Raw genomic sequence first — 23,607 nt, 5'->3', positions numbered from 1 at the left:
TTCTAATTCTAAGTGCATGTGTATGTCATGTGTGTGCAAGTTCAGAAAAGTTCTTTGATTCACAGTCTAATCTCACTTCTCATTCCTCCAAGTTCACTGGTTGCAGGCAATTCTCATACTATGCACAGAGTTTAACATTTATAAAGTTCACCAGGCTTTTGTACTTGAAAGATAAATGGTTACCACTTAGGAAGGTTCTTGTCGGTTTTCAGAGAGAGATTCGTTGTATGCTGACACCCACAACTGATTCCTTTTTTTTTTAAAAATCAGCCACTTCAGGGTCTTGCCAAAGAAGCTTGCCCCATCAGGGTTCTCCAGCTGATAACGTCTTTCTTTCAGGTCACCACAAGTGCCTTTATTGTTTCTCTTATTCCAAGTGAAACATTAGACAGCCAGTTCTCTCCTCTTGCATGAACCACAAGGGCTTTGACCAGGCTGAACTAAGCACTCACAACCCGTCTTCCAAATGGGGTTTTCCTCAAGCTTGCCAGCTTGTCCTGTTCCAGTTCCAGTTGCTGCTGGCTGTAAAACTGTAGAACTGATCTGTCTCTCTCTCTCTGAAAAAACACCCGTTTTACTCTCTCTGCTTGCAAAACCACATGACCCTCCTAGAACAGCAAATTACACTCCAGACAGAATGCGGCTCTCACAAGCTCCTTTTTGTAAACAACAATCCATTAGTGAAGTCTCTTGGGCACACTCCAAAGCTTTTGCAGAGGTCCAGTCTTTTAAACAAGATCTGTTTTAAAGTGTTTGTATCTGACCTACACTAAAAACCCTGTCCCAACTTATCCCCCAAAAACATATCTATATTCTGTCACACTGTAAGCATCCTCCTTATCAATATCAAGAGATTGTGCCAAAGTTATCTTGCAGACTATTCAAGCAACAGGCTGACATTGGCATCTTAGAGTCAACATACCAGGCACTATCCCTAGGTACATCCTATCCCATTGGGAAAACAGATGCAAGAGGAGGCATGGCATACTGGTATGCAACAGGGAGCGAACTATCCTGGGAGCCCTCAATAATGACTCTACATCCCTCAAAAACTCATGGCATTGGGCTAAACTTGGGCAAAGAATCCTTCTGCCTATTTTAGGGTGGCATGATTAGCATAGCGGTTAGCCCAACGCTGTAATAGTGCCAGCTATTGGGACCGGAATTTGAATCCTGCGCTGTCTATAAGGAGTTTGTACTTTCTCCCCGAATCTGCATGGGTTTCCTCCCACTGATCAAAATGTACTGGGGGTTGTAGGTCAATTGGATGGCATGGCTTGTGGACCGAAAGGGCCTGTTACCGTGCTGTATGTCTAATTTTAAAATAAAAATGTATTACAATGCTAAACGAGACAGGCTGTTAACAGACCCAATTAACTCAATGGGCATCCAGCAGCAAAATTTACTCAAACACAATTTGCATCCTCTTGGTCCAGCATATCCCCCACTCTACCATCCTGATCAAACCAGGGGATAAACTGGTTTAATGAAGAGTCCAAGAGGGCGTGCCAGTAGCAGCACCTGGGATATCGAAGAATGAGTGATCAACCTGGTGAATTTACAAAGCAGGACTACTTGCATGCCTGACAGGCTAAACAGCAAAGTGATAAACAGATCAGATCCAAGTCTTTTTGTTGGCCTTGTGGTGCAAATTTCCTCACCTCTACCTCCGCTACATTGACAACTTCAATGGTGATGCCTCCTGCACAACTTTATCCACTTTGCTTTTACCCTGACCTCAAATTCACTTGGTCCATCTCTTACCTTTTTCCATCTCAGAAAACAAATTCTCTACAAACATTTTCTACAAACCCACCAACTTCTGGTTACCTCAACTATACCTCTTTATACTCTGTCCCCTGAAAGGATTCTAGTCCTTTCTCTCAATTCCTCTGCCTCCTTCCCACCTGCTCCGTGGATAAGGTATTCCATTCTAGAACATCCAAGATATCTTCCTCCTTCAAAAAAAGTGACTTCACCTATACTCCCATCAACTCAGCCCTTACCTGCATCTCCTCGACATCAAAATCAGAATTTATTGTCATGAACAAGTCATGAAATTCAGTGTTTTGTGGCAGCGTCATAGTGCAAACATTCATATTATAACCACCTTAACGACATTACTATGAAAAAGTTAAAATAGTGAACGAAAAGTACAGCAGAGTCTTTGGTTCATTGATTATTCAGGAATGAGGAGCTAAGCACGTCAGGGAATGTTTGCACGTTACTCGGAAGGGTTGAATCCAGTCTGGTAGCCAGATGGCACCCAAAAGCAGGAGTTTGGAGGGCAGAAAGTTGAATCCTATTTTTTTGTCATGCATGCCAAGATACTGTGAAAATTTGCTTTGCATACTATCCAAGCAAGATTCCTATGCTTGAGTACAGCAGGTGGTGCAGTAATAAAGCAAACGTGCAGGATACAGTGTTATAAAGAAAATGTACAGGGAACAGCAATGTACAATTTATCGAAAAGGGCACAGTTAAAACTGTGTAAAGACAGTTTTTTAAAACCAACGTGAGGTTCATTTAAAAGTTCGATAACAACAGAAAACTGTCCCTGTTGGGATGGTTCCTTTAATGTTGGTAGCTTTCACAGGAGAGTTGGAGATATATAGACCACGTCAATGGAGGAGGGTTGGATTGTGTGAAGACCTGAAGCTCTGCAGTTTCGAGAGAAATGCAACTAGATTTTGGAATTTTGAGTGAACAAAGTTTGAGGGAGAAAGGCAGAATCCATAGGTATAAATGGTCAGTTAAGGTCAGGGGCCTTTATCAAGACTAAATAAGAGTATACAAAGATAAGAAAAGGGTAGGAGCTGGGAAGGGGCAAGAGGAGATAGGGCATTGGACAGAGGTTGGGGAGGTAAATTGATAGGTAGTTGGGGCGATAGGGGAAATAATTTAGAAAAGTTAGAGTCGTGAGATCTGGAGTAGGTTAAGAGATGGAGATAATTTCAGATTTGCTGTATAACACAGAAACTTAGAGAAACAGTAAATTAATTTTTATTGAATTCTGCATGTTTAATCGTATAATGATACTGACACATTGCATTAATTCAACTAAGCTAAAAATGTTTTGTCACTGATTTTCGTTTGTATTCAGCATCTAATACCTCTCGTATCAGTGTCCAACAATAGTCATCCAGCACTGATGCCCTGATATTGCTTTTGCATGGTTGCAATTTCCTGATGAAACCTTTCACCATGTTTGTCACTGACTGGATGAATTATCAACAGGGGAAAAGTGCAAGTGAGAATGCAGAAAATGAATTTTCAATGAGCTATTGCACTTTGTGGCTTTGTATATTTGAAGTATAATTGAACATATGACAAATCACAAAAATAGGTGATATCTTTAAAAAGTGATAAGAAAAATGTGATTTTTGTGCTCAGCAACCCAAAATCCATAAAATACACCTAAAATTGTTCAGGAAGCAAAATCTTTGTGTCCAGTGTAATCAATAATGCTATGAAGTGCCACTTGTTTAGCAACAAACCTGCTCCAAAGTCCCCAGCACCTAATCTCATTACTTCCCCAGACTAAACATGGACAAAGGAACTGAACTCCAGAGATTTGACATCAAGGAACCTTAGCTAAAATTGAGTCAATGGGAAGCAGGAGGAAAACCCTTGGCAGGTCAATCACAGGATGTCTCTGGAGGAATTCTTCAGGATAGTGTCTTGGCCCAACCATCTTCAGCTTATTCATCATTGACCTTCCTGCAATTGTAAAGGCAGAAGTAGGGATGTTCGCTGATGCTTGCACAATGTGAGCACCATTTGCAGATTCTTAGATAACAAAACAGTTCACACATTCCAACTGCAACAAGATCTGGACAACAGCCTGGGCTACTTGGTGGCAAGTAACATTTGTGTCACACAAGTGACACAACGACAATATCCAACAAAAGCTAATCTAGCTATCTCCTCACCCCCTGATCCCCCAATATGCAATGGCATTACACCATCACTGAACACCCCCCCAAAAAAAATTAATATTGTTGGGGGTCACCTTTGATCAGAAATTCATCATCATGGTTACAATTCACCTAACCCCGAGGGTCTGTCGGGAGTGTGATGGAACATTCTCCATTCACGTGGATAAGTGCAGATTCAACAACACACCACCCAGGGTACAGCAGCGCACTGCATAGGCACCCTATCTATGTGTGATAGTACAGATCTATCACCAATGTATATAGTGTATATAGTTACAGTATCTAGACTGTGCTTACAGCGATTGGCTGAGAGCTAAGCCACGCCTACTGTCTGGGCCTTAAAGGGTTGTGTCCCTAGCCAGGTCGGATCATTCAGGCCTGGTCGGCCACCTGTGAAGAGCTCCTGTCTTTTGCTAATAAAAGCCTTGGTTTGGATCAACAAGTCATTGATTCTTTCGACGAGCTCTACACTATGCACACTCACTCCACTATCCACAACGGCAGTGGCAGTCTGTATCACCTACAGGACACACTGTAACTTATCATGACTCCTCAGACAGCACCTTCCAAACTCATAACCTCTACAAGCCTGGAACTCCCTAACAGCATTGAGGTAACCTAAAGCTTGAACTGCAGCATTAAGGCACTAAACTCACTGCCACCCTCTCAAGGCCAATTAGGGATGGATCATTAAAAAGCTGACTAGCCCATCAGACAATAATACATAGGAACAGAATTAGGCCATTTGGCCTTTAGTCACTTTGCCATTTCATCATGGCTAATTTACTATGCTTTTCAACCCCATTCTCCAGACTTCTCCTCACAACCCTGGATTCCCTTTCTAAGCAAGAATTTATTTATTTCTGTCTTAAATGTACCCAATGACGCTTCCAGAGCAGAATGTGGCAATGAATTCTATCGATTCATCACGTCCTAGGTAAAGAAATTGCTTCTTATCTCTGATTCTAAAGAGATGTTTTTGTGTTCCCAGACTCCCACACTGGAGAAAACAACCTCTCAACATCCAGTTATTTTATAATTCAATAGGTTTCAATGAAATCCCCCTTCATTTTTCCAAACTCTAGTCAGTATAGCCCCAGAGGCATCAAACATATGCTAACCCTTTCATTCCAGGGATTGTTCTTGTTAACCTCGCCTGGACCCCCTCTAATGCCAATACATTCCTTCTCAGATAACGAGCGCAAAACTGCTTAATGCCTTATAAAACCACAATATTACAAGTTTGCTTTTATATTCAATTCCTCCTGAAATAAATGCTAGCTTTGCACTTGCCTTCAACTCTCCTGCGTTAGCCTTTAGGGAATCTTGCACAAGTCTCTCTGCACCTCTGCTTTCTGAATTTGTGCATTTAAAAAAAGTCTACACTTTTATTCCTTCTTCCAAAGGACATCATATACTTCCCAACAATGCATTTCATCTGCCATTTCCTTGCCCAACCCTACCTGCCCCCTTCCCATCTTTGTATTGGTCGCATAATCCCTGGATTATGGTGAATTAAATTTAGCCATAGTTTCCATTTTATTTCCATGCTGAAACAGAATCGAAATAAGATTGGGTTGGGCCAGTTTTCAATTCTTCCAGTTTGTCGACAATGGGTTGCATTGAACTAATTAGGTTGTTTTTCTTTTAAAGACAAAGATTTAATTGAGCTATTTAAAATTCCAAGAGGTCTAAGAATTGTACATGAGAAGAACCCAAGCAGAAAGGTTAAAACAAAGTTATAAATTTTAACTAATTTGTAGGATTTCAGGAGTGATGAGAAAAGACCATCTTGCTCAGAGGATGGCAAACATCTGGAAGTCAGAGAATGTCAAAGAGAGAAATCCTCATGATATTTAAAAACCACTTCAACTTGAAGAGTTCTGACTTGAAGGGCTGTGCGATGAGTGGTGGAATTTGGAGTCAGGATGGGCCACAACAGACACAAGGACCACATTGTTTTAAAAAAAAATCCCAACACAGCAGTGTAAAAACTACTTAATATGTCTGATAATATGAAAACATTGTTCCCCTCATTTTAATTCTTAGAAGAACCCTATTCAGCTCTTTCAGAAATGTCACAAATGAGCAAACCAATGACCAATTTGTGGCTATTTCTTCAATGGAGATTTGGATACCTACCTGGAGGAAAGGGTCACTAATTCCAGACACATCATGTTCTGGTGAGTAACCAGACATTATTAGATTCTTCAAAGATTTGACCAGTTGTGGAACAACCTAAGATAGAAAAGAACAAATATTACATGTTGAAAGCAATACATTAATCTCCAAGAACTTTGGTCACCTCAATATCATTGATCTGGAGTTGGGGGTAATAGTAAATTGAATTAAAGGCTGGTTAAGAGACATTCAGCAGAGTGGGAGCTTCCCAGTGACTAAGCCATCATACTTTCTTCAGGGACAAATCAATTATTTGAAGTACACAGTGTAGATGAAACTTAAGTGGCAGTGTCCAGATTTTCAGACATGAAAATGGTCAGCCTGGTAAACAAATCTGAGGGACACAGGAAGTTGCAAGACAATAAAATAATGTGCAAAATAACTGAAAGATGAAACTCAGTTCCCAGGATTTTGAAATGGTACGTTGCTTCAAATATTGAAGTGATAAATATACTTTGAATAGGGAAATGTTAAGTTTCAAGGAAAAGGAGTTGTAGAGTTCTGGAGTATAGGACCCAAATCCCATACAATGCCATTTCCAGCAGATGTCACTAACCAGGAGTCAGAAACAAAACCCTGGCTGATTTTATTTCCTCATTCCCCCCGAAAAAGATCAAATGACTTATGAGGGAGGGACAATTTGACTGGTTTCTGGTCTGAATATTTCAACTTTGCATCTGATAAGACAGCCACTGGGGACATAAAACATTCAAATTTAATAAAATAAAAATAGATCCAACTCCAAACACCACACAAATGAGCAAAATCATACCCTGGTTACCTTTAACTTTCACTAAACTTAGGGGTAAGGGAACAATTGTAACTCACTGGTATTGCCAGACCTGAAAACTACTGCAGCGCTGACCAACACCAGAATTAGTTCTTGATGAGGACAAATGCTGGAAATATTCAGGTCTTGCAGAATATGCAGAGAAAGAAACTAAAATTAAAACTTCTAATAAAAGACTATCTCTCTTGAAGAAAACTGCAGCTCTCTCCACAGATAGTGTTCGACTTGTGGATTTCCAGTACTTCCTGTTTTTAATTTCAGATTTCAAACATCTATGAACTTTTCGATCAGAATGGGCTCAACACCACAAGTAGCAGGACTATCCATTAAGGCAGAGACCCAGTACATTTCCACTTGGTCACATTTGCTACAATTTTTACATGGGCATATCCAAGCACATTTAGAGCTCGCATGTACAGCAGATATAAAAGAATGGATTAAAGAGCAACAGAACACACCACTGACATTAAAATTTTAAAGTGGTTCAACTACTTCCTGTTTTATTCGTGTTTTTATTTTTAGCTAATAAGTAAGAATACTACACTTGGCTTATAGAGCTTTTCTATATAGTAGTTTGACTGCTCCTTTGGAGGATTCATATTATTGCCAAGCATCCAGCAAACTTGGTCAGAAGGGTAAAGGGGATCAGGAACAAATTATCAATATCTCCACCACATTCTCATCCCAGTTGAACACTAGACCAACTTGGAAATATTCCAGAACCTCCTTACAGCAATACTGCATATACTATGCCTCTTTTAAGAACAATTAAAGATGTACAACAAAGGTTCCCTTGTCAGCAATGTCCACATTACACCCTGGATACAAACGTACCAAATATCATTGATCTGGACATTCAGTATTTAAGGCATACTCCAAGGACAGCTTTGAAATATTTACATTGTGGAGAAAACTCTTAAAGAACACAAACATCCTAGATTTAGGGAAGGAACATTAAAAGAAGTGGGGGAAAATAGATGCAAACCTTGAGTATCAAATGCATTTTTCACGTGTCAACAAATTCAATTGTGCCATCATTTCTACCAAGCACAACACAAACAGGTGCACGTGGACATGTACTTTATACTATTTATAATCTACTGCCATGCATTTGTGATCAATTTATTGCCATTTGTCAGTGTTAGTACAGGTGGAGTTTGTCTTTCCAGGGATGCTAATAGTTACCCCATTTGACCCAGGTTCCCTGTTCATCTGATAAAAGGTAAAGCTCTCATCTTAAAGTGAGAGTACAGGATTCAATGGCTTTCTTGTTGTTACAGCCTTACCTTCTCATTCTATACTCCAAATTATGAAAGCAGAGAAAAGAAAGGTATTCATTAAAAGCAGACAGAGCAAGGAAATTGCATTGCTTCAGGTCAGCAGCTTTGAGAATTTACTCAGAGGAAACAGCTAAGATTTGAAAGTAATGTAGTTATTTTTTTGTGAAAAACCACACTGACAGATTGTATGGGCATATCAGAATATTAAAACTGAATTGGGCCTCATCTCCTTTCAAAATTCACTTGTAAATATGGTGCAGTGGACACCCAGGCAGTAATTGATCTGCAATGTTGTCCATGAATATGCAGCTTCAAGCATAGTTAGGACATCACCAAGATGCTAAATGATCCAACCAGCTAAGTGAATTTAATAAGAATTTCAGTCACACAGCAAACAGAGACCAAAAGCAATCACAAAATTCATATTTCTCAACTTAGGGAAGCTGTGGCCAAAACTAGTGCTAACTGAGGACAGAGCTAGTTCATTATTTAGTATGTGATACATGTTGGTCCCTTGCAGTTTAACAACGCTTATATTGTATTGAAAGCTACAAGATTTTTTTTATTATTCTGCCAATATTTTGGAGCAGATTCTCAGAGGGACACTACAGATGCATTCCTGTACAGTATTTGAAGAAATGAAACTTATAAAACTAAAGCTATGACAATTGACACTAAAATAATGGAGTATTCACTCAAAAATATCACTACAAACATGATCAGATTTTGCGAGGGAGAGTCAAGATTGGCCAAGTTTACTGCAAACTTGGAAGTTGCAAAAGGAGGAGTAGACAAATGGATTCTTGGAATTTGAAATCTATTTCCACAAAATGCAAATGACAGTAGATGTAGAAATTGTATGGGCTGTAAAAAAAAATGTAGAGTTCAGACTCATGAATGGGTAAAGGCTTGGCAGATGGAATAACTTCAAAAAGTACAAGGTCACCCACTTTGATAGAAAAACAGTAAAGCATTTTTTTAAATGATGGGGAAATTACATGGTGTTTACATTTGAAGGGTATTCTCATTCATGAATCAGTAAAAAATTAATGTTCAGGTTCGAAAATCAGTTGGGAGGACCAGGCATGCATTGGCCTTGACACAAAACTACAAGAGTAGAGATTCAATTAATCACTTTATGTGGAATAGTGTGCACTGGGTTGGCCTCTCAACAGTAGAAATAATATATACATATATTTTTTAAAATCTTGACTGATATTCCTTCAGACATTTATGGAAACTAGTGCAGAAGTTGCAGGGGCTCTGGCAAAAAATATTTTAAATGTCCTTAGCCATGGGTGTGGTGCCGGAGGATTGGAAGGTAGCTTATGTTGTTCTGCTGTTTAAAAAAAGGCTCAAAAATAAGACAGGAATTTATAAGCTTGTGAGCCTGAAAGAGGTATCACAGGTAGATAGGGCTGGAAAGGTAGCTTTTGGCATACTGGCCTTCAATAATCCAAGTATTGAGAATAAGAGTTGGACTGTTATGGTAAAGTTGTAAATGACATTGGTGAGGCCACATTTGGAGTATTGTGTGCAGTTTTGGTCACCTAACTGCAGAAAAGATATAAATTAGATTGAAAGAGTGCGAAGATTTACTGGGATGTTACTCGGACTTCAGGAACTGAGTTAAGGAAAGGTTAAAGGTTTATTCCTTGGAGCATAGAAGAATGAGTGGAGATTTGTTAGAGGTATTGAAATTATGAGGGGTATAGACAAAGTTAATGTAGGTAGGCTTTTTTTCCCACTGAAGAGAGGTGAGATACAAACCAGAGGACATGGGTTAAGAGTGAAATGGGAAAAATTTAGGGGAAACAAAAGGGGGAACTTCTTTAACAGAGAGTGGTGGAAGTGGTGAATGTGGGCTCAATTTTAACACAAGAACATGGACATGAGGGGTATGGAGGGCTATGGACCAGGTGCAGGTCAGTAGAACTCGGCAAAATAATAGTTCAGCACAGATTAAAAGGGCCTGTTTCTGTGCTGCAATTTTCTATGGTTATATGACAGTAGTTCATCAAAATGATTTTTATTACATCAGATATGTCACAAGAGGAACATTTAAGGTGAACAGGCCAAAGTCTGAATGAGGGACTTCATTGGAAAGTGGCTTTACATGGTAGAAGTAGGGATGACATTTCCCTTGGCTGCTGTGCTCAGAAATCAGCTATTTAGGTCAGATGCATAATAATTTCTTCACCAGAGAGAAATGAACTGTTGGAATTCTCTATTCAAAAGATGTCTAGAGACTCAGTTGTTCAACATTCAAGAAAGATCAATGTTTCTGTGAAGGGAATGGAGGAAAATGGGATTACTGCAGGAAAGTGGCACAATGGTAAAAGATCAAGTGTGGTTTTATTGATTGGCAATACAAACACTATCCAGAATCTTGGGCAGATCGCACTCTGCATAGATATCGTCTTCATATTATGAAAATAAATTGAGGTATTAATAAAGATGAATGGTGCCAGGAACAAGCAAGCACAGTGGTCTTGCACCTCCAGTGACCTGTACTCAATTCTTGAGCTCTGATGCTGCATGGAGTTTGTACATTCTGACTGCAATTGCATGAGTTTCCCTGGATTCCTCACCCATCCCACAAGTGGGGTGGTTGGCTGCTAATTGGCCATTATAAATTAAAGCCAAATGGGTGGCATAGAATGGAATTGGAGAGGGAGAGGAGAAAAGGAATGAGATGTCCCTGGGCATGCAAGAGAGAATAGATTTCAAGAAATAATGGGGAAATGGGATTGATCTAAGGACCTACATTCACATAATGAACCAAATGGGCCTCTCAGTTAAAAAGGAACATGTGAATGAGAGGTGATAACCATGCAAGGAGACACTCAGAAGGGCAAGGCATTGTCCAGAGGTACCAAAGAGGAAGAAGAGATTTTTTTAAAACTTGTGGGGAATGTAAAACAAAGCCAGAACAAAATTAGCTAACAAACCATAGAGAATAATTTTTAAACACAGACTGGCAAGAACATGAAATATGTCATAAGGACTAGTTGAGGCAATGCTTGTTTACTACAAAGCTAAGCAAGCAAAAAGAAAGAAAAATAAACATATGCTGATGGGATTAATTGATGACAGAGGTATGTCAGCATCACTTGGAGTGACTGGATAATGTCTACACATTATGGCTTTGGCTATCCAGGGTGGTCCACATTGCAATACTTTTTCCATCTGATGAAGTACTAAGGTACAGATTCAGGAAAAGTGTCACCAAAATTGTAGTACACCACACCATTATCAAAACAATTTTACGAGTTAAATTAGTGATTTTCAAACTTTTTCTTTCCACTCACATATCACCTTAAGTAATCTGTATGCTATAGGTGGTATATGAGTGGAAAGAAAAAGGTTAAAAACCACTGTTTTAATCGTATCTAATTGACTTGTTATGTGCACGGTTTCATAACTCCAAAGGAAATGGCCCAAAGACAATTTTTCTCAAGCAAAATATTTCAGTAACAATTGGGTCTAGATCAATGGTTTTCAACCATTTCTCCCCCATTCACATACCACTTTAAGTAATCCCTTACTAATTAAAGAACACCTATGGCATAGGAAAGAAAAGATTTGAAAAGCATCAAGTTAAATCATGGACACTAACATCTGCTCTGCAGTTTAGCTGCCAGGTTACTCCACAGATCCATCACAAAGTGTCAGCAGGTGTGTATCTGCAAATGAAAATAATCCATGTTCCTCCACCAAGTCTCTGTTCAGAAATACTGTATTCCCCTGACAAATTAAAATAAATGGAGGTTTTCCCATTCATAGAACAATGAATTAAACAGTAGAAAATATTTAGTACACTTTTCAGATATTTTATAATGGCTTTATTATTGCACAATGAACAGTGCTTGCAGCATAGCAAGTTATTAAACTTTTTTTTAAAAGCGAGAAGCTGGATATAAATGAGTACATTGAAAAACAGGTTTCTGATAGCAATGGTAAACATGATGTGGCTGTACCTTGCGAAAATAAGTGTGTGTGTCAGGGCTATGTTTACACATTTCTATAACAAGGACAACAGCAGCATGGAGGACACCTTTAAGACAAAGAAAGAGAAAAGTGTTTTAACTGATGAATGCATCAAATGAACGACAAGGCAGTGAATTATAATGCTGATGACCCCAGAAACTATCATACCTTCAGTCATTTCTAGTCTTTGCTTGCTAACAAGAGAAACCATGATATTGTACCCAGTCTGTAAACAAAAATACACCAGGATACAAAACAAATCAGCAACTTAAAAAGTACACAAATGATGCATTTGATAACTCTTTATCTGCAAGCTTATTTATGCAATATTCCTAGAGGATAAAAACAGATGAAGCTCATAGTGTCCCATGGAATGGAAAGATACAAGACAAGCAGGACTGTGAAATATTCAACTTGGGTGTTATGGAGAGGCACTGAATTAAGGCTAAATGCTGCACCTCTCTGGGAATGATAATGAAGTATTGCGGGCATCTTGCACACCGCCTAACATCAATAGTGTTTACCTCTCATCATCCTACTTTTCATGCAAACCAACTTGGAGGAAGACTAAAATAGCTGCATGAAAAGTGCTTTTCATGGTGTAACATGGTGTACAGGAAAGCTCCCAGGAACAATTGTTCCAATGTGCTGTGAATAATATCCCTGATGAATGGGAGAAATTCAGAGTTCTGCAGAGGAGGACAAAAGGATTAATTAGGAAAGGTAAAAGGGATTATGAGAGGAAGCTGGCAGGGAACATAAAAAATGACTGTAAAAGCTTTTATAGATACATTAAGAGAAAGAGGTTAGTTCAGACAAATGTGGGTCCGTTGCGGACAGAAACGGGTGAGTTGATCATGAGGAACAAGGGTATGGCAGACTGTTTGAATGACTATTTTAGTTCTGTCTTCACCAAGGAAGACATAACTAATCTACAGGAAATTATTGAGGATCAGGGATCTATTGTGACAGAGGGACTAAAGGAAATAATTGTAAGTCGAGAAGTTGTACAAGTTAAATTGCAGGGATTAAAGGCAGATAAATCCCCGGGGCCGGATAGTCTGCATCTGAGAGTGCTGAAGGAAGTAGCCCAGGAAATATTGGATGCGTTGGTGATAATGTTTCAAACCTCTTTGGATACTGGATTAGTTCCTGAGGATTGGAGGGTGGCCAACGTAAACCCACTCTTTAAGAAGGGAGGGAGAGAGAAATTGGGAAACTACAGACCAGTTAGCCTGACATCGGTAGTAAGGAAGGTGCTAGAATTGGTTATTAAAGATGCAATTGCAGTACATTTGGAAAGTAGTGGTTTCATCGCACAGAGTCAGCATGGTTTTGTGAAGGGGAAATCATGTCTGACGAATCTAATAGAGTTTTTTCAGGATGTTACCAGTAGAGTGGATAGGGGAGAACCAGTGGATGTGGTATATCTGGAATTTAGTAAGGCATTTGATTAAGGATCCGCACAGAAGACTATAACTTAAAGAGCACGGTATAGGAGGTATGGTATTAAGGTGGATAGAGAATTGGTTGAGAGACAGGAAGCAAAGAGTAGGAATAAATGGGTTCTTTTCAGAATGGCAGCCAGTGACTAGTGGGGAACCGCAGGGCTCAGTGCTGGGGCCGCAGTTGTTTATGATATATATCAACGACTTAGATGTGGGAATAGATAGCAGTATCTCAAAATTTGCAGACAATACGAAGTTGGGTGGCAGGGTTAGCTGTGTGGAGGATGCTAGGAGAGTGGAGGGTGATTTGGACAAGTTAGGTGAGTGGGCCAGGACGTGGCAGATGTAGTATAATGTGGATAAATGTGAGGTTATCCACTTTGGAGGTAAGAATAGGAAAGAGGATTATTATTTAAATGGTATCTGTTTAGGAAAAGCGAGACTTGGGTGTTGCTGTGCATTAGTTGTTGAAAGTGGGCCTGCAGGTGCAGCAGGTGGTGAGGAGGGCGAATGCTGCAGCTGTACAGGGCCTTGGTGAGACCACACCTGGAGTACTGCGTGCAGTTTTGGTCACCTTATCTGAGGAAGGATATCTTTGCCTTGGAGGGGGTGCAGAGAAGGTTCACTAGGCTGATACTGGGGATGGAGGGACTCTCGCATATGAAAAAAGGTTGGGTAGACTGGCTTGTATTCTCTGGAATTTAGAAAATTATAAAACTCTTAAGGATTTAGACAGACTAGATGCAGGAAGGTTGTTTCCAATGCTGGGAAAAACCAGAACCAGGGGCCATAGTTTAAGGATAAAGAGGAATTTTTTTTAGGACTGAGATGAAGAAAAAAATTATTCTCTCAGAGAGTGGTAAATGTGTGGAATTCTTTGCCACAGGAAGTAGTTGAGGCCAGTTCCCTGTCAATATTTAAGTGTAGGTTAGATTTGATCCTTGTGGCCAAGGGGATTAGGGGGTATGGGGAGAAGGCAGGAACTGGGTACTGATCATAATGAATGGTGGTGTAGGCTTAAAGGGCCAAATGGCCTACTACACCTATTTTCTATGTTTCTATGTACTTTTTCAACAGATCAACTGATTTCAAAGCCACTATCTTTTAAACTGAAGATGAGGGAGGGAGAAAGGGAAGAAGCAGGTAGAATGATATCAGCTAGGATTGTCATTCTGGCATTATATGAATCAGGGCATCACACAAGGACAGTTTTGGCTGGTCATCTTAATGAGGTGCATGCAGTTATTTCAATTTAAACATAAAGCATAGTAACAGGACATTTCGGCCCATGAGTCCATGCCACCCAATTTACATCCAATTAACTTACACCCCCGGTGTGTTTTGAGCTGTGGGAGAAAACTGGAGACTCTGTGGAAAACCCACACAGATACGGGGAGAACATACAAACTCCTTACAGATAGTGCGGGATTCATACCCATGTCTCTTTTGCTGTAAAGATGTTGCGCTAACTGCTATGCCAATTGTGCCACCCTTGAAAATTAATTTTCATCAAGATCAACGTGACAGGAAATTAAACCCTATCAAGAATGAAAGGGTTAGCCTATGGGGAATGTTTGTTGGCTCTTGGACCGTGCACATTGGAGTACGGAAGGATGATGGAGGGCCTCAGAGACATTTCAAATGCTGAAAGGCCTGGACAGAGTAGATATGGCAAGATTGTTTCCCACAGAAGGGGAGTTGAGGACAAGAGGACCCAACTTCAGGATAAAAGGGAATCAATTTAAAACAGATGAGGGAAAGTTTCTTTATTCAGAAGGTCGTGAGTCTGTGGAACTTGTAGCCAGAGCTGGCTGTGGAAGCAAGATCATTGGGTGTATTTAAGGCTGAGATTGATAAGTATTTGATTAGTCAAGGCATCAAGGGTTATGGGGAGTGCGGCTGAGTGGGAGAATGGTTCAGCTCAAGATAGAATAGCGGAGCAGACTTGATTGGCCTACTTCTGCTCCTATATCTTGTGATCTTGTGAAGAGCATAAGAAGAGTAGCTCATCCAGTCCCTTTTCTATCATTCAGTTAGATCATGTCAGGTGAGCCTTTGCCTTCAGACAGCAAATCTCAGAAAATTAGATGGTAATAAGTCCTACAAATTTCAGATTGAGTACATATCTGCTATTAATTTGAACTACTTTGTGGCAATTCTAGGCAACATGCAATCATTCTTGCTTTTACTATGAATTTCAACAATTTTTTCATTTTCTATTTATTCTATTCTAATATCTAATTAATCACCATTTCTATAGTCACTAAAATGTAACTTGTAGGTGATTAAAAACTGAAATATCAAATGATAAGCTAGTGCATTAAGCAAGGCCAAACCTCTAAATTCAATAGCTTTAGATAAAAGCAAAATGCAGGTTTAATGCAATTGCAAGTCCCATTGCATTTCACAATTGTGGGATGCATTTGATTAACATAAAATGGCCTAAGGTGCCATTTGTAAATGTGTATGGCTATGCAATTCACATTTTTAAGATCAACTTGAATGTTCTGAATGCAATCATCAACTGAGCATCCACAGCTGGAAGCTCACAATGCAATCAAGACACAGATTTTGGGATATCTTCTGGGCAAGAAAATTGTGTTTGGTAGCTTAGCCATGACCTTGCTCAACTGTAGAGCAGGAATAGAAGGCTGAGTGGCCTAATTCTGCTCCAATTTATTGGTGTTTCCATCTATTGACTGGGCTAAAACTTGGCATAATAGAATCACCATTCTGATTGACTTTCGCAGTTAGATTCAGAAAGATTGAAGGACAGAAATCTAAACAAGGTTCTAAAAACATTCTAAAGAGTATCATTACACTTGGATCTGCTTTAACAAAACAATGGAATCATTTTGGCAGTCACCTGCTTCATCAATTATAATCCACCAGAGGAATTGTTGTAGCAATGTGAGGTCTCATTTCCCCATGAATTGCTATCAATTTTTGAACAAGTCATCCTGGGAAAGAAGCATCATTCCATATGGGACTCTTAATAGATCACAACAGCAAAGAAAAAATGAAGATCAAACCAAAACCAATCAAGTAAAACAATGTTCTGCAAGTTACAAATGGAAAAGAGGCTACATACCATGATTCTTATCATTGAGAAGATTTTTAGTAGCAGGCAGAAACATCTCCAGCAGCTCTGGTACTTTCCTGATGACATGTACAGCAGCCAGTGCAGCCTGCGAACATATTAGTCAACTGAGTAATTTACATCCCAGATACAAATCACTTCTGAAATTCTTGCAAAAGATAAAAGCACATCATCAATGCTGATTTTTAAAAATTTTCTAAAATACTGTTGTGAAAGAACTTTTCACTGCTCTGCAATTCCAACTATTAACTGAGTTTTTAATTTTTGATGTCTTTCTGATATTTCTTTTGAATGGCATTCATGATTGGATTGACATTACCTCAAATACCAGAGTATAATCTTGTGCTGCCATTGGCAATGCTACCTTAATAATATAGAGATAATTGTGATGCTCAAAGGTCTTATTCACAACCAAATGTAAATGATCTTATCTATCTGCAATCAATAGTAAATTAATGGGATACCTTAGTAGGAAACCCATAAGGAGTCATGAAAATGAAAATGATTTCTTCAAAAGTGAAATATTAGCTAGATTCAACATGCAAAGTCAATCAGTGCAACTCTTGACTGATAGAATCCATTATGACATTGGAGAGGCAGCTCAAAAATCAAAATTTCCTTGCCTGGATGACCAAACAAAAAATCCCAGATACAAACGAAATCCACAACTCAAAAAATGTGTTGCTGTACTTCAAAAATGAATTTACACTACAACTCCGATAATGCAAAAATCGGATTATCCAAAATCCTCAGTTATCAAAAAAATTTTTGGACTCAGAAGTGATCATCTATTCGGCTCCGAATATATTTCAAATAATTGAGGATTTCAGAAAAAAAATCAAAAATCCTCATTTATTCGAAAATTTTGAAGCTGAAATGTCATTTCCCCTCCGAAAAATTTTGGATAAATGAGGATATCTGAAACAATCAGAAATCCTCAGTTATCTGAAATTATTTCGGAGCCAAACTGACATCACAGGTTGAACAAATATTTGGAAAAATCTCAGAAGAATTTTGAGTTTTTGGCGTTAGATTAATCTTATTTTGTTCAGGTTGTTTTTTGGTGAGAATTAAACATTATTTCATGCTTTAAAAACCTTCCTTTGTTGTTTGTTGTCGTCCAGAAAAAGTACTACCAGATCGATCAAGCAATTACCAGACAATTGGTTTCAACTCAGCAGCCAATGGCTGTAATTGCTCATCAATTTCTTTGCAAACTGAAGAGTGTGGCATTTACTGTGGAACCCCGATTTAACGCAAATCTGGATATAATGCAATGAGCCATCTGACCCTTTATTCAAATTCCAGATTTTAAGAAGTAAAGATGATTGCAAATACAGGTATTGTACTCTTGATTTTTTTTGGAAACTGCTGTTTTTCATGAACCCTGATTTAGCATAACCCTGCTTTTTTCACGATGCTATTTTTGGATCCAAACTACTGCGTAATAATGGGGTTCCACTGTATTTCCTCCATCACCTGACCAGAGACCATCTGCACTAATAAGCAGTTCTTTGTAACACTATGCATCTTTATCTTCACTATATAAAGTATGCTGTTTGACCTGCTGAGTTTTTATTTCAGTCACGGCATCTGCAGACTTCAGTGTATATTATTGTAATACTATTTTGGTCTAACCATCCTCGGAGCCCCTGCCAAGACCAATTTGCAGATTCCAAAATGTTCTCATCATTGAAGGGAAATGTCATCCATTAGAAGAAAATGGTATTTGTAATAATGAGGGTGAAGAGTGCCATGCTACTTCCTTCCAGTTTTCCAAGTACAGGTATCTGAAAAGCCATGTTTGGTAACGAGAGGAGTTACGCTATGCAATAAACACCTACCAGGTAATGATTCACTGTAATTGGCAATGGCAAATACTTAAAAACATTTTTTTCTTAGAAACATTTAACAAACATTTTTAAACAATACCTTTTGTAGCAGCATTTTTTTTTGCATACGAGCATAACTACTTGATTGTGTGGAGTGTAAACAGTTCTTGATTGTAAAAAACTCTCAAAATATATAACTTAGCTCTGTAGAATTATCAAGTTGCAATGTTTTAATGCTTCTAATTGTTGGCAGTTATTTTAAAGCAAAAAATTGGCCATGATTATCTGATTAGCTCTGTTGCAAGTTGCACTAGTATTTCAGTACCTGGACCAGAGGTTTTAGTTTGAAGCTCCCTTTGTGAGTTATTGTTCCTCCTCTTGGAAAATGTCCTGATTAATTAAGTTTGACCTTGCTTTGAATCCAGAGGCAGTTCAGAGCAATTCAGAGCATCTTTCTAAAAAGTCAAAAGTTGATTACATATCCAAAAAAAGGCCTTTACCACTTCAGAAAACTGAATTTTTTTTCCTAGATTTTATTTTTCAATAGTTAGGCAATGAAGAAGTACTACTTATTGAGAGGGGAATTTCCACAAGAATAGCTGCACAAATTATTTATCATCTACACCAGCCCTCTTACTGAAGTTTCACTATAGCTTACTCTGCCAAATATATGTCCAATTGTTATTTAATATGGAATAACCGAATCATAAAAATAATTCTGACATGGCAGCCATTTGGCTAGTCAAAAAAGAGCTACTCATACTTTTAATACAAGGTCATAAATACTGTAGGTCATAGCTCATCAAGTACACATCCAGAAGCATTTTAAATGTGGTGAACATTTTTTGCCTCTATTACCTTTTGAGACAGTGAGTTCCAGAACCTATAACATTCGAGGTGAAAAAATCTTTCCTCATCTCTCCTCAAATGCTTCTACCAATGACTTTAAAATCCATGTTCTGTAGTTCTTGGCCCCCCAAGTTGGTCATTTGTGCAATTTCAATTTTCTAGCTTGTATAGTTCAAGGCCTATTTTCCAAACCCCCTATTAAACTTTAGAGGTCATAGAGAAATAGAAACTATAGTCTATTTTATACAAGTATGCAACCCAAAATGAATGATGCAAGTTAAATCAGCTTTCATGTTCGGGAGTCACTTAGGTGAATTGCTGGCTTTAATTGTGAGCAATGTCTTCCAATTATTACTAATTCTATTTGTTCTTAAATCCTCACAATACATGGTTTACAACGCATACAGTTTTCTTTGGGCCAACCAGAAATTTTAATTATAGTCAAGGGATGTTGCAAGGGACTTTTCTGAGTGACGATTACAAAAGGATTCTTGACTTCCTCTAACAATTCTCAGGCGAGAAGAGTACTTTAAAGTTATTTTAAATTTCAACGCCAAAGTCTTATTCCATTTCAGCCTAACCACACTGCTCCCTAGGAAGGAAAAAGTTAATTTTAGCATTTGTTGCATTTTCTGGTTCTCTATCACAATTCTGGCATATTTAGTATCTTGCTTTTTATTCCTAATTCTAAAATTGGGGCAAAATGTTGCACAAAATTTTGATTAGAGAGCCAGTGCAGAAATAAATTATGCCCTGCCACGATGAAGGATAGAATTGGTTTCCATTGAAGATATCAGAGGTACGATTACACATCCAGAACTTTTCCATAGGTTGGCAACTAGTCAGTTGTAGAGTGGAGCAGGTTTAAGAAAATTTCAGAGATATGAAAAAGGAATAAAACAATGTTTTTCATCTTTACCAACAGCAATAACATGCAGAAACTTGTGGGCGATTTTCCCAGAACAAAGCAGAGCAAATAACAGTGAAGGGATGCTATGGGTGAATGAGGGATGAAGTGATCAATGGTTTTGATCCAAAACCACAATAGATTTCCAAAATTTGTAGAAGAATAGATTTAAGATAATAACTCATTTGTTATAAAAGGGAACCTTGCACTTAGCAACATTGATCAATAATTCACCAATGGGAATTTAGATTGTTTGATTATTGACAATTGATTATCTAGGATTAAATAAAACTATCCCACTAAATGTACATGATGGTAACCAGTTACCATCTAAGATAGAAGCAACAGATTGTGTTCTATCCACCTGAAAAAGGAGCATCAACATAAATTTTCCTTCACATTTCAAGGCCAACAACACACTTGAAATCCCAAGGATTCCATACCACTTCCTCAATTTTTCACTGATTAATGACACAGGATCGATTATATCTCATGTCCCAAGTTTCTGATTCAGTATTTACAAGATCATCTACCACAGAAAGATACCAAGATGAACACCTTCAACTCATCATCATGTTGACACCACTAATCACCTTTTTAGGTTTTTAAATTAATCCCAGATTAATGTTCTCCTTTCATCTTGAAAGGATTTATATTAAATTCAGATTATAAAGCCCCAGTTCACATATTTAAGAACTATAATGACCAATGGGAAAAGAGAAATTGAGAGGAAAGTTGTTGAGGCAATTCTAAAATCCATCCCAAAGCAAAGAGGGAAGGCTGCAAGCAATTACATGATGCAGAGAATAGTGAGGACCTTGGACTAACTGCTAATAAAACTGAAACCACTTTTAAAAATTATATTGATGGATCCAAAAATAAACCAAGTAATTATAAGCCAGTGATCCTGACATCAGTAGTAGTTAAATTATTGGAAAGAGTTCTGAGAGATAGGATATATAGGCATTTGGACAGCCATGGGTTGATTAAGGACAGTCAGCATGGCTTTGTGTATGGTAAGTCATGTTTAACAAATCTTGTAGAGTTTTTCAAGGAACTTACGACGAAGGCAGATGAAGGCTGTGGATGTTGTCTATGTGAACTTTAGTAAAGCCTTTGACAAGGTCCTATATGGGAGGTTAGTTCAGAGGATTAAGACACTAGGTATCCACTAGGTATCCATGGAGAGGTTGTAAACTGGATTCGAAATTGACTGTGTGGGAGAAAGCAGAGAATGGTAGTGAATGGCTGTTGCTCAGACTGGAGGTCTTTGACTAGTGGTGTGCCTCATGGATCGGTGTTGGGACCATTGTTGTTTGTTGTCTATATCAGTGATCTGGATTTTAATATGGTAAATTGGATCAGCAGGTTTTCTGGTGACACAAAGATAGGAGGTGTTGTGGACAGCAAGGAAGATTTTCAAAGTTTGCAGAGGGATCTGGACCAACTGCATGAATGGGCCAAAAATGGCAGATGGAGTTTAATGCAGACAAGTGAGAGGTGTAGCATTTTGGAAGGTCAAACCAAGGTAGAACATACACAGTAAATGGTAAGGCACTGAGGAGTGAGGAGCAAAGAGATCTGGGAATACAGATACATAATTCCCTCAAGGTGGTGTCGCAGGTGGACAAGATTGTAAAGAAAGCTTTTGACATCTTAGCTTTTATAAATCAAAATATTGTCTATAGGAGTTAGGATGTTATGTTGAAGTTGTTTAAGACATTGGTGAGGCCAAATTTGGAATATTGTGTGATATTCTGGTCGCATAACTACAGGAAGGATATCAATAAAATTGAAAGAGTGCAGAGAAGATTTACTAGAATGTTGCTGGGTCTTCAGGATTTGAGCTACAGGGAAAGATTAAACAGGTTACAACTTTATTTCTTGAAGCAAAGGGGAGATTTGATAGACATTTACAAAGATTATGAGAGGTATAGACAGAGTGGATGTGAGTAGACTTTTTCCACTTAGATTGGGGGAGATAAATATGAGAGGTTATAGTTTTAAGCTGAAAGGGGAAAGGTTTAGGGGGTACATTAGGGGAAAGTTGTTCACTCAGAGAGTGGTGGAGATGTGGAATGAGCTGCCATCTGATGTGGTGAATGCAGGCTCGATGTTAAGTTTTGAGAATAAATTGGATAAATACATGAATGAGAGGGGTCTGGAGGGTTGTGGAAAGAGAGCAGATCAATGGGACTAGCAGAATGATGGCTGACACAGACTAGAAGGGCCAAATGGCCTTTTTTCTGTGCTGTAGTCTTCTACATTTCAATGGTTCTATGATCTTCTGTTGATGGAATTAGAAAAGCAGAATTGGGATTTATGTAGAAAGCTACTAGGGAGCACTGCAGTGGGAAAGCTTTAAAACTACCAATTAAAATGAGTGCTCAGATTGCCAAGTTTGCAGCAGCAATATGTGGTTAGCCACTGATTGACACATACTCAGGCAACATACATGCAACGGCCTAACTGATTTCTTCCAAAAATGAGAAATGAGTTGTTTCGAATTGGCAGATACTAAATCTTTACCATCTGTGTCCCTTCAAAACTACATCATCCAAAATGCCCAAGGACAAGACTATGGTTTAAAGTAAAACCACACAAGTTTCTATCTACAGGGAACATATGAATGAATGAATTGGCAAAGTTAGATGCCTATGGCAACTCTTGACTCCTAAACAGGTAGATACAGTAAATTACACTAGGATAGAAGATATGCTACTGCCTCAAGCTATGAATGATGAACTAAACAAAATCCAAGATGGAATATACTCTATATTACATGATCAAAGGAAAACCAAGATACAAGTGGAAGATGGATGATATGTGGTGCCCACACAAGATTGGTATTTGGTATGTTGTATGTTATTTAATTACAACGTTCAGGGACAACAGGGAACCGGGGGGGAGAGGGGGCAAACAACCATTAAAGCTTGAGTTGGTGGCCCAAATGTGGACAGGACAAAGAACTATGTATGTATTTTTTTTTAACCTAGATTGTGCAATAAATAGAGAATTCATGCATGCCAGATCAGTGAACACATCCTGGACAATGTACAAAGGGATTATATTGGCCCTCTACAACACGAAAGAATGTGGGATGTGGAGAGTACAACAATGGTAATCATTGATAGGTTAAGTTAGTGCGACAAGGCTTTGGTGCCAGGACTGGCACAGCTAAAATCACAGTTGAAATACTGGTACAAGAATTTACTAGATGGCACATCCAAGCAGTGCTGATTTTAGATCAAGGCACCCATTTCACTGCCCAGAGCATACAGCATGTAATGAT

At 38.6% G+C, this 23,607-nt stretch overlaps 1 protein-coding gene across 6 annotated transcripts in view; it reads right to left on the bottom strand.

Annotated features, from left to right (window-relative positions):
- Nucleotides 1-23,607, bottom strand: part of LOC138736004 (AP-1 complex subunit gamma-1-like) — a 106,855-nt gene that overhangs the window by 51,321 nt on the left and 31,927 nt on the right. For 5 of the 6 annotated variants that reach the window (XM_069884774.1, XM_069884776.1, XM_069884778.1 and 2 more), the window contains exons 5-7: nt 16,719-16,815; nt 12,170-12,246; nt 6,081-6,176 (exon numbers count right to left, since the gene is read on the bottom strand). In XM_069884774.1, the coding sequence (XP_069740875.1) occupies nt 6,081-6,176; nt 12,170-12,246; nt 16,719-16,815 (270 nt within the window). Of the gene's footprint in view, nt 1-6,080; nt 6,177-12,169; nt 12,247-12,347; nt 12,364-16,718; nt 16,816-23,607 lie in introns of those variants that run through there. The other variant, XM_069884779.1, reaches the window with a different exon arrangement.

The sequence above is a fragment of the Narcine bancroftii genome, chromosome 6 (assembly GCF_036971445.1).
Source record: "Narcine bancroftii isolate sNarBan1 chromosome 6, sNarBan1.hap1, whole genome shotgun sequence".
NCBI classification, from domain to species: Eukaryota; Metazoa; Chordata; class Chondrichthyes; order Torpediniformes; family Narcinidae; genus Narcine; species Narcine bancroftii.
This window is presented reverse-complemented; position numbering and strand designations above follow the sequence as displayed.